At 32.8% G+C, this 12,207-nt stretch overlaps 1 protein-coding gene across 5 annotated transcripts in view; it reads right to left on the bottom strand.

Moving 5' to 3' along the window:
* The window catches only part of LOC117173247 (sodium channel and clathrin linker 1-like), a 165,132-nt gene that overhangs the window by 66,347 nt on the left and 86,578 nt on the right, over positions 1-12,207 (bottom strand). For 4 of the 5 annotated variants that reach the window (XM_033361713.1, XM_033361715.1, XM_033361716.1 and 1 more), the window contains exons 4-9: positions 2,211-3,076; positions 2,022-2,141; positions 1,809-1,933; positions 1,596-1,735; positions 1,406-1,524; positions 1,027-1,342 (exon numbers count right to left, since the gene is read on the bottom strand). In XM_033361713.1, the coding sequence (XP_033217604.1) occupies positions 1,027-1,342; positions 1,406-1,524; positions 1,596-1,735; positions 1,809-1,933; positions 2,022-2,141; positions 2,211-3,076 (1,686 nt within the window). The remainder of the gene's footprint in view (positions 1-1,026; positions 1,343-1,405; positions 1,525-1,595; positions 1,736-1,808; positions 1,934-2,021; positions 2,142-2,210; positions 3,077-12,207) is intronic. The other variant, XM_033361714.1, reaches the window with a different exon arrangement.

The following is a 12,207-nucleotide window of genomic DNA, read 5'->3' as shown; positions in this document are numbered from 1 at the left end:
CTATGAAATTAAGAATCACGCGAAACATCAAAATCGCCAATTTCTTCAACTTCTTTCAAATGGGGATCGAGATAATATCTTTGTCGAGATCTAAAAATAGAAGACCACCGAAATTTTCCGAAGCTTTCACATCGGCAATCATCGTGCAGCAGAACACCTGAGAAATCCGAAGATTGAATCGTGTAATTTTGGCTTACACACGAACTTACAGTTGTAATCATGCACCTTCTGTTTTGCGGCTTCCAAACAGTAGGTATGATGGGGGTAAATTTTAGGCTTGATCTGGCAGCTCTGCTAACGACTCTAAAGTTTTTGCACATTCGCCGGAGATTCATATTGATCTTGCATTCGACACAAGAATATTAAATAGGTTAGTAGCATCTGCGCGTGCGAAGAGTGTCTTAACATTGTTTATTCATAATAACATAAGGTACGGAAAAGATTAAATTTCAGAAATAAAAAATTATGACACATTTAATAAGGTAACTGAACGAATTACGGAAGGGGAACCATTTGTCGCAGAAACACTTCATATCATGTAACTTACAATTTTATACATATAATTTTTGTGTATTGATAAGAGCAAAACCTAACCTAAAGAGAAAAACCTTCATCTTTGACCTCAGACAATTGGATCCCCTCGGTAATTGGTTCCGTTACCCTATTAAATATGTCATCATTTTCCATTCCTGAAATAAGGCTTTCAAATTAAATCTTTTTTGTACTTTATTTTATTATAAATAAACAATTTTAAGACCCTTTTTGCACGTGCACTGAGTGCGCGGATGTATCGATGGACGATACATCTGCTTGCTGATCTGACCGCACGTCCTGCATGAAAATATGCACGGCGTGCCTGCGCCATGCGCGCTAGAATTGTTATCTGGGAAAGCTTATTTATGATAAGATCATGGACGCTTTCTTAAAAGTAAGGGAACAATAGCCCAATGTTCGTAGAACCCATCGACTTTATTGCAAAAATGCAAAAAAGAGAATTTTTTTTTATTTTTGGAAACTTTAAGAAACCTGTTCTAGATTGCGACCGTCTTTCGTATCTCTGTTCACCCTTGCAGGTTTGATGTAACTTTCCTCTCTGGCCCTGAGAAGTTTATTCTGATCTTGTTTTATGCAGTCAAGTTCGACTTGCTTTTGTGGCAGCTCGGCTCCCAGTTGCTCGTTTTCACTTTCCAGATGAGCTAGGTTGCACTTTAAATCTAAATTGTTCTGATGTAACTTAGCCAAAAGTGCGTTAGAAGCCGTCTTACCATCTTCTTTACTCTGAACTTGAAAGCTAGCGTGCAAATCCATCAGCTGCTTCTCAAGACTTTCACTCTTATTGTGCCTGTATGAGAAAATCGTGTCTTGTTTTAATTCAAACCTAACTTTACAGGTACTAGCTGCTTACATTTTTGTAAAGTTCCTTTTCAATTCAGCGTTTTCTTCTTTGAGAACTTTTATTTGATGAGTCGCCGCTAACAAATCTGCCGCTAGCTTACTGCTCGGCTCGTCGATCACTTCACGACTCTGAAATATGCATTAATGTCAATGATCTCCTAAGAAACATGCATAGAATACAAAGTTAATTAATGACTAACAGCTGCTTTTTTCACTACAGTTGCGAGGTCGTCCTTTTCTCTTTTGAACTGTTCGAGCCTATTCTCCTGTTCTTTTATAGTAACTTTAGCGGCTTGCAGTTCATTGTATATTAACATTTCGTTGTTGGAATTATTAGAAACTGAAATTAAATTTAGAAATGTTTACATCCAAATATTGGCGAACCCACCACCTTTGGATTTTTTAAATATTACTTGATGTACTTTCACTTTTTCCTAAGTCCTCCGTCTTCTCCGCAAGTTTCAGGAGTGTCTGACTCCGTTCCTCGAGCACCACATAGCGTTCCTTTAATTTTGCTAGCTCAGTTTCTACCAGTGATCTATAATTCCAAAAAATTTAATTTATTCGTTAAATATAGAACATTTTATCAACTGATTACGAATCTTCAATTTTAAACTTCAGAGTACCTATTCTTTCGTTCATGAAAGAGTTCATTATTAGCTTCCTTAAGCTTCTGCTTCGTTTCTTGAACAGCACCCTCAAAACCACTATTATTATTCGTGAGCTCGTTCGTCGCCTCAGTCAGCCTGAAGATTTTATGAATAAGCAAATAGTGATTAAACTGACTGCAGATTTGGTAAAAAAATGAAAACAACCGTGATTGAAGATTCTCTTTCTGCTTCTCTAGTTTAGTGATGACGGTCTCGTTACTCTTCGCTATCTTCTGCATCTCTTTCGTACAATGTTGCAGGCTGGCTTCCTTCTGTTTTACCTGGGACTCTAGTTGCTTTACCGTAGTCTGCAGCTGTTGAATTGTTTTCTCCCCGTTGATCACCTTGCCCTCCAGTTCACGAACTTTGCCTCTAATTTTCTGCATTTGACCTTCCAGTACTGTTTTCTGATCCATGATTTGTTGCGCCTTGTCTCGTTCTACTTTCAGCTGATCAGTTATACTAATCAGCTTCTCTTTTAGTTCAACTTCACTTGTGCTTCCTACTTCTTGGAGTTTATTGCGATGAAGCTGATATTCGGTCCAGAGGACTTTAGATTCCTTTACCAGCTCTACTATCATCTCGTTCTGGGCGTTCTTTGTTCTCTCTAGTTTTTGCCGAAAGCCGCTGTCTTCATTTTGAAATTCTTCGAACTGCTTGGTTATAGATGAATCCAGGTTAATTTCATTAAAGCTTTCGTCAACATCTCTCATGAAGACGTTTTGTTTGAGCCAGCAGAGCATTTCCATTCTTTTGTCTAATGCTTCCTGGCAAAGGGTGAGGTAGAGTTCGAGAATCGCATGTAGTTTCGATTTTATGGTATCGACAAATTCATTGGTGACGATAGAATCTGGAAGTTGAATTTCGGGTTGTTCTCCAGCACCAGAAACAATAGAGGGACTATAAATTTTGTCTGCTTCAGAAGACAAGTACAATCCGACTTCTTCTAACTTTCCGGGGTCCTTCGCTCCTAAGCCAATCACCTTCTCGCGTAGATGAGACATGTGCTTGTATAATTGAACAGCATTTTTCTAGAAATTTAAATAATTGTTGAGTACCAGCTGACTATTTAGTGTAAGACTACTTCTTAATAATGTACAAGAATCATGGTATTTTTAAAAATATTTTCCTTTGTAGAATTAGTTTATTATTTTATTCTCGATTGCTTTATGAAATTACAGATTAACAAGACTATAAACTTTTCGAAATAAAGAATTTAAAATCATCGAGATTGGACTAATATGTGAAAGTCTCCGACTTTCACAGTTTTACAGTGTAGGCCCTAAAAATGCAAGTATTTGCAATGATCTCGCAATTATCTCACTGTATAATTTCTCATTTTAAACGTTCCAAATATATTTGTCGCAAACAAAGTTTTTCACTTTTGTTTCATGTTTAACTTATAATCTAAAAATAGACGAACTGTTTCAACTTTTTTTATTTGAGTTTCGGAGTTGTTGTAAATCATCCACAATCCTGTTCAAAAATTGCAGGCTAAGATAATTTAAATATAAGATTTTGTTTAGAATTTAAAAATGTTAAATTATAAATCCTACAATTCTAAGTCTATATGGGTTCGAGCTATTTAGTGTCTCAGGTAGTTCGTGTGCCGGTGCGTTCATCAAATTTTTTACCATTTCTAAATCCCTAAAAAACAAGGATTTCGAAATAGCGCATATAAAATTAAACTATTTAAAATTTTAAAAAAAGGCATAAGACGATCACAATAACTTACGTTACTTAAAGAATAAAGAGGCGCACGTTACTTAAAGAACTTTTAATACTATTTATACTAAATTAAATATGTATGGAGTCTAATTGTTACGAAATATGCGGGTTTCTTTTTTCACAATTTACAGAAGTTTTTAACCATTTGCATACTTTTTTATAGTTTGTATTTTTTTATAATTTGCCTTTTTTGGTAAAAAAAATTCTTCTTTTTAATTAATTAAATTAATAATTAATTAATTTATTATTTATCATTTATTTATTATTTATTAATTTAATAATTAATTTAAAAATTAATTTGTTTGGTTGAAAATTACTTTTTTTAAAAGTAAAAATCAATTTTGAAACCAAAAATTTAAATAAATTCGTTGTCGAAACTGTTCAATATCGGCGAGAACATTCGAATCCTCTGGCTTTGACCTTTAATGAGTATGTGAAGGAAAAATAGTAGGTTAATGAAAGAGGTATCATTTTAAAGGTGCAAATGTTGTACAATAAACATTTCAGAAGAGATTGCCGTCGAAAAATTTCAAAATATAAATAATTGTTCGTTTTTTGTGAATAAATATGCGACCGCACTATCTTTGAAGGAAGTATGTGCTTCTTGTTGTCTGCGTACAATTTGCGATATTTGAAGTCATTTTTTTATATAGGAAAGCAGGTGCGAGAGCCCAGCGTGGTGCCATTTTTTCAGGGGATCGTCCTCGGTTTTCCTCAACACAGGGAAAGGGTTTCAAGGCCAGAGTGAGGCTCGGAGACACAAGTTGGGTAGGGTAGGCTGAGGAAAACCGAGGAGGATCCCCTGAAAAAACGGCACCACGCTGGGCTCTCGCACTTGCTTTCCTATATATAAAAACTCACTTCAAATATCGCAATTTGCACGAAGACAACAAGAACCACATACTTCCTTCAAATTGTAAATTATTACAGATATTTCAGCTAACTACCTCTAATTTAAATCACTTCATTATCTTCATTAGGACTGAAGATAGTGCGGACACATATTTATTCACAAAAAACGAAATATTATTTATATTTTGCACATTTTTTGACGGCAAGCTGTTCGGAAATGTTTAATGTACCACCATGATTTTTTTCAGATTTTTTCTATTATTTTTTCAATAAAAAACTATGCTTCAAAGTTAACTGTTTTTAAAAGCTATCAAATTTCCTTACCTTCCATCGGATTTTCAGATCTGTAAGCTACAAATAATTTTTTGGAATATTACTTTTCGGCTCATTAACGTACAACATTGGCACCTTTAAAATGACACCTCTTTTATTAACCTACCATTTTTTCTTCACAAACTTATTCAACGTCAAAGCCAGATGACTCGAATTTTGTCGCTGATTGTAGTATCAACCCAGTAAACATGGTTACAGAACATGCCTGTAACTGTTCTAGAACACAAAAGAACGTATTCTAGAACCGGTTAGTAACAGGTTACGTACATGCGTGTTACAATGTCATCCCCCATACGCTAGAACATTTCTGTAATAGTTTTAGAACGGTGTGGCAACCGATCTGTAACATTTCTAGAACAATTCTGGAACTTGATTACAAATTTTGTATAACAAATCTTTAACAGATCTAGAACGCTGTGACAACCGTTCTGTAACAATTCTAGAACTTTGGTACATTTCGTTGTGAAAAATGATGGACAATTCTATAAAAGTTCTATAACAGTTCTATAACAGTTCTAAAACAGTTATTTATCAAATATGGAACAGTGTAATGTACCCCTCACAGCAATAGGATATCCCGGGATATTCCATTTTTGTCCATTTATGTCCCAGGTTATTCCAGGTATAACCCGTCGGAAAATCCTGCGAGACGGAAATTTTTATATCTCCATAGATATATTGTATTCCGGGATTGCGCGTACGCAGTTCTGACTAAAAAAAATTATACGCCCGAGAAATCCAGATTAGGGATATTCGCAAGGGTCTACTCGATCATAGTATTAGCGAAGTAATCTTTGTTCCCAATTTTTCTAGAGCTTCAATATAACACTTTTACGGCACAGTTATAAAATAAACTTGAAATAAATATTATAGAGCGTCTATGATCAGTTTGTTTTAGAAAAATTCCAAAGCAACTGTTAGAGAACAGTGCTGTCACAATATTGTCACAGTGTTCTAGAGCACTGTTACCTTTTTGTTCTAGAACAGCTCGGTCACAATTTTGTCACAGTATTCTTGAACACTTTTACCTTTTTGTTCTAGAACAGTTCTGTCACTATCTTGAAACAACTGCTATAGAACACAGTTCCTTTTTTTGCTCTGGAACAGTTACAGAACGTGTTTGCTGGGAAGGAATTTTCCGCAAGAATACAATTAGTGAGAAAAGGTGGGGGTAGAAATGTCTAATTAAGACCTCAATTTGGAATTTGACCTGAGTACAGAATCATTTTGTTATATTTATATCCACATTAGCTGCATGTACAGCGAATTTTGCATGTTTAGTGAGAAATAGTTTTAAATTTTATTATTAAAAAAAAGAACCAAAAAAAATGCATGTTTTATTGACAAGTGGACTAGGCCTACTGGGGATCACCACGTAAAAAAAACGCTCCTTCAAAAGGACCTATATGGTGGTGCAGATAGAAGTTCATGCACGAACAAAATTTTATCTTGTTCAATTTTTGATCTAAAACATTTATTGACATTTAAAAATAAAATAATTTTTATAAACAAATTAGATGAACAAATTCAAAATTTTGATAAAAAATTCAATTTTAATATTTTGCTACAAGAATAGTTTACAACAATGGTTATTATCAACTTTTCAATGAGTGTTGTAATCAGTTATTAAAGCGTGAAAAATTGTTATGTACAAAAGTTCAGTTTCTCCATACTTTGAGTGACAAAATTATTAATAAAAAGTAGGGGAGACAAAACTTCGGAGCGCGAAGCTCTTTAGAATTCCATGCTCTTTAATTTAAAACAGCAAAATTCAAAATCGGACCAAAATTGAAGGCACTGGAAATTTTTGAACGAAACAAGTGCATTCCTTCCCACTGTGCGCGCCTTTGACTCGGCCTCTATGGTAGGGCGCAACAGAGTTCATACCCTATATTCCATTTAAATGCCCCCTGTAACATAATGTAGAAGCCGCCAATTGAGAGCCGTCCAGCTTCGAGACCGAGTCCAGCGCTGAACAATAAAAAAGAATCGCCGAGGGATAACGCAGGCTGCGATACCCCAGATTGTCTTAAGCCTAAAAAAAAGTTAAATTCAACCAATTTCCGATATTCAAGCATCAGAGGCAAGTACTAAGAATTAGACAAACTAGATGCAGCTATCCCTACATTCCTCACCCGCCACTTCCCCTCCTCGGGAAAAGTATGACGGATGGACGCACACCCGACTGAAATGCTACGAACCCTAAAAACTATAAGAGAACTACTTAAGGCCCTTAATCAGAATGACAATCGCGTCCGAATTTTGAGGCCGCACGGTTGAATATTTTTTTCTAATTTTTTGCACACCTCATCTAAATAACCATATCTCAAATCAAGCAGGGCCGATTTTCAATAAAATATTTATATTTTGTTTAATAATCAAAATAGAGAAGAATAGCAGTGACACTCAATGAGAGCTGTACATGCATGTCCGTAGCGAGCCTGCCCACCCTCGTCAAACTCAATTAAGCTGATTTTTTAATAAAATCATTATATTATAGTTTATAATCTAGATTTTACGCGCCGAAAATGCATATAGAACTAACACTGCGTGTTATTAATACTATTCTTCACTTTTTGATTATTAAACAAAATATAAACATTTTATCGAAAAAATAACTCTACTTGCTTTAAGATATGGTTATTCAGATAAGGTATGCAAACAAATTAGACAAAAATATTCAACCGAACGGGCTCAAAACTCAGACGCGATTGTCATATTCTGATTTCCGTAATAACGACAAAATAACACTTTCATTATTATGAGATAACGATCTCTTACAAAACCTGTCATTATGAAATCGTAGATTAATTTATTTTTGATGTGCTCAATCCATGAATTTATATAATCACTAACAAGTGAATGAAAGATTCAGGATAATTGTTTAATGTGTGCAAGAATAATGGACGTCTTTAGGAAATTTAGTCTGACTTTTTTAAACAATGATTATTTATTTTCACAATTGTTTATTCGTTCAAGTCGTAGGAATTCTGAAAGATCATTTTCTTCAAGATATTAGTACTTCAAAACAAATCATTTGTTTAAACATTTTTTGTCGGTAAATAGTGAAAAAATATTATTTGCTGCAATTGATCACACAATCAACAAATGCTCAAAGTACTTTCTTTTAAGATATTTAACAATCTGAAGGGTTCAATATTTTTTAATCATTTCTTGCATACGTCATCTACATTCCCATATCTTGAAGAACACAGAGCTTCTTTTTAAATTTAATCATTACATTATAGCTTATAATCGAGATTATACGTACATCTAGATTACAATTAAAATCTAGATTCCCTTTTTGATTATTTAACAAAATATAAACATTTTATCGAAAAAATGACTCTGCTTGCTTTAAGATATGGTTATTTAGATGAGGTATGCAAAAAATTAGACAATAATATTCAACCATGCAGGCTCAAAATTCAAATGCGATTGTCATTCTGATTTCCATAATAACGACAAAATAACACTTTTATTATTATGAGATAACGGTCTGTTACCAAAACTGTCATTATGAAATTGTGGATTAATTTAGGTTTCATGTGCAGAATCAATTAATTTATATAGTTACAAGCAAGTGAATAAATGATTCAGGAAAATTGTGTAACGTCTGCAGGAATAATGGACGTCTTTAGGAATTTAGTCTGACTTGTTTAAATCATTATTATTTACTTTCACAAATTGTTTAAACAAATGGTTTTTTTAATGTACTAAATATCCCGAGGAAATAATTTTTCACGATTCCTATGACTGAAAGGGGGAAACGATTGTAAAAATAATTAATAATTGTTTAAACAAGTCCGACTAAATTCCCTAAAGACTTCCATTATTCCCACACACGTTAAACAATTTTCCTGAATCTTTTATTCATGAGTTTGTAATTATATAAATAAATTGATTTTGCACATGAAAAATAAATTAATCGACGATTTTATATTGACAGTTTTAGTAACAGACCGTTATCGCATAATAATGAAAGTGATAATTTGTCGTTACTACGGAAATGAGAATGACAGTCGCGCCTAAATTTTGAGTCCGCATGGATGAATATTTTTGTATAATTTTTGCATATCTGATCTAAATAACCATATCTTGAAGCAAGCAGAGCCAATGTTTTGATAAAAAGTTTATATTTTGTTCAATAATCAAAAAGGGAAGAACAGTATATCAACCGATTTTCATGATTTTTTTTCGATTTATTGTAACTTAAAATAAATTAATTCTTTTAATTAAAATTGGATTAATCAATGATTTTATAATATCAGATTTTGGCCAAAATCTCGTATCAATGCCCGGCATTCATTCATTCCGTGTCATTCATCACCCTGCGGGGAGTCTTCTGACTTGAGTCTCACGACGGTGAGCAGGATCGCTGTGGATATGCATGTACAGCTATCACTGAGTGTCACTGCTATTTTTCTCTATTGTCCTCTACGTTTTTAATTAATTTACAAAATATAAACATTTTATCGAAAAAGCCGCTCTGCTTGATCTGACATATGGTTATTTAAATGAGGAATGCAAAAAATTATACTAAAATATGCAACCGTGCGGCCTCAAAATTTGGACGCGATTTTTGTAATTTAAAATGGAGTGTATTTTTCCGCTTGAAACAGGCGCAAGGTATAAAGTAGACGGTAGTATACGATTGGCGTGGGGCAGGAGTGGCAAACGGGGGGTCCGCATGCATTCCGAAGTGTCTTAAATAGCTGTCAATTTCACCACATCCAAACTACGTCTAAACGGATGAATTGTCAAACGCAATATTTTAACCATATAATCTAAAGGAAATTACGCCGAACCGCCCAGCTAGTTTTTTTTCGAAAATGCTCGTGTTCTAGTTGTTTTTTGTAATTGAAAGTGGAGAGCATTTTCTCGCTTGAAACTGGCGCACGGTGTACAGTACACGGGGTATACGGCTGGTGAGGGGAAAGAGTGACAAGCAGGGAATCGACTGTCTTCCTAAGCTACTCATCAGGGACCAACATTTTTGGAGTCGGAATATCTAAAACAGCTTTCTATGATCCAGTAAATAAGCATCGTATTATTTTTGGCTTCTGTTTTTTCATATAATTTTAAAATTTTCAAGATGTTAAATTTTGAACATTTCCAGTTTAATGTTGTACGAATGGTCCGGGTCGATACGATCGAACAATAATGTCTTAATAAACAAAAAATAAAGTTGTTATTTAGAAATTAGTGAACATAAGCTCAATCTACTCTATTTTCCACGTATAAAAACACTGTCTTAGCTAATATTTGTAGAAGATGATAAAAACAAAATATTGTTCACTAAAAATTAGAAGACGTCAAACATCAATTTTATTATTTGTTTATAGAATTTAAAAATATTAAACATGTATATAATAAGTAGTGTGGTATAAAAATGCATTGTTAATTTTTTTTCACTCTAGAGGGCAACACCCCCATCCCCTCGAACGTAATTTTTGTTCGAAATAAAAATATTAACACGTCCAACCGGACGCTTTAAAGTCTCATTTGATTAACATGGGGAAATTTTGGATTTTCGAAAAACTGAACTGATTGTCCAGGGTTTCATCTAAACGTGCCGAGTTTTATAGGGATTGAAGAAGAGTGTCTGCGAAATAAAAAAATACTAATAACTATTATTCACCCCCACCCCCTCTTAATCACCCCAAATATAATTTAAAAATAAAAGACTACGTATTTACATATTATTGTTAAGTTTGAATAAATTCTGTGTTTTTTTTCATACAAATAATTAATAACGGACAATTTGAACATTTCCCATTACTTGTTAGACAATTTTTAATTTTTTAAATAAATATAACTTATTTAAACGATTATTTATTCCGAAAAAATATAAAAAAATAGTATTTTCTGTTTAGAGTAGTAATTTTGTAAAAACATTTTATGTAATTATTTAAACAATTAATTATTATTTATTCATAAAATTTCTCAAAATTGAGCTAGGTATGTTAATTTTTCCTCAAATCGGTACTCTACGTTACTTTTTGTTAAATATATACATCATTTTGACACATTTCTTCTAATTTTTAACAAATCTCTATTTGCTCAAAAAAATGTTATTTGCTTATGGATGTACACTACGTACAATCAATCTCAAAAGTTGCCTATCTTTAAAATGATTGATAAAATAAAAAAAAAAATCTGTTATTAATTGCTGTAAATCTTGACGGAGGCTTCTAATCACAATACAGAAAGAAACAATTCAGGTAAAAATTGTTTATTGAACAGCAGTTATTTAAAAGTTTAGTTTTTCTTTTCTCTTAAGGGAAAAGTTACAATTTTTATTTAATCCTATTGATCAAGGTCTTACTTTATTCTTCGTAGGATTCTCTGAATTTCTATTTGGGTTGATTTAATTTACAACAATTAATTGAGAAATCATACAGTTCTTATTGTTATAAACAATCATAGTTTAAAATTTAATTAACACCACACAAGTTGAATTGTACAGAATCCTTTAATGAATAAAATGGGGCCTTGATCATTAGGATTAAATAAGAACTGAAACTTTTCCCTCAAGAGAAAGGAAGAACTAAAGCTTTAAATAACTACTGTTAAATAAAAAATCTTAACCTGAATTAATTTTTTCTGAAGTGTGCTTAGAAATCTCCATCAGGATTTACAGAAATTAATAGTAGATCTTTTTTTGTCGAGTTTTAAAATCATTTTTAACGTAGGCAACTTTTGAGATAGATCGTACGTAGTGTAAATCTTTGAACAGTTTTTTTAACGATAAATTTAAAAAAAATGAAACAACCCAGAATACATCGAATTATTTTTCTGACTGTTTAAAAAAAAACAATACTTCAACCAATGACCAACTATTACATTTGAATCAGGACATACGATTATTTTTCACATTTTTTCGGAATAAATAATTGTTTAATTAAGATAAATTTACTTAATAAATTAAACATTGATTATGAAGTATTGGAGAATATTCAAATTCTCCATTAGTAATTATTTGTATGAAAAAGACGACAGAAATTGCTAAAAATTAACAATAATACGTAAATGAAACCCTGGAGCATGATTTTAAATGTTTGAAAATTCAACACTTCACCATGTTAATCAAATGGGATTTTGATGTGTTAAAATTAATTATTTTAAGCACATTATTAATGTTAACATGTGCACGTATTAACACTTGTTTTTCGCGAAAAATACATTTATATTACTTACGGAAATGGAAATTTTGGGTAGGGTAGGGGGAATTATCCTCTAGAGTGAA

The sequence above is a fragment of the Belonocnema kinseyi genome, chromosome 5, assembly GCF_010883055.1.
Source record: "Belonocnema kinseyi isolate 2016_QV_RU_SX_M_011 chromosome 5, B_treatae_v1, whole genome shotgun sequence".
NCBI classification, from domain to species: domain Eukaryota; kingdom Metazoa; phylum Arthropoda; class Insecta; order Hymenoptera; family Cynipidae; genus Belonocnema; species Belonocnema kinseyi.
Note: the sequence above shows the minus strand (reverse complement) of the source record. Positions and strands in the feature narration are given on the sequence as shown.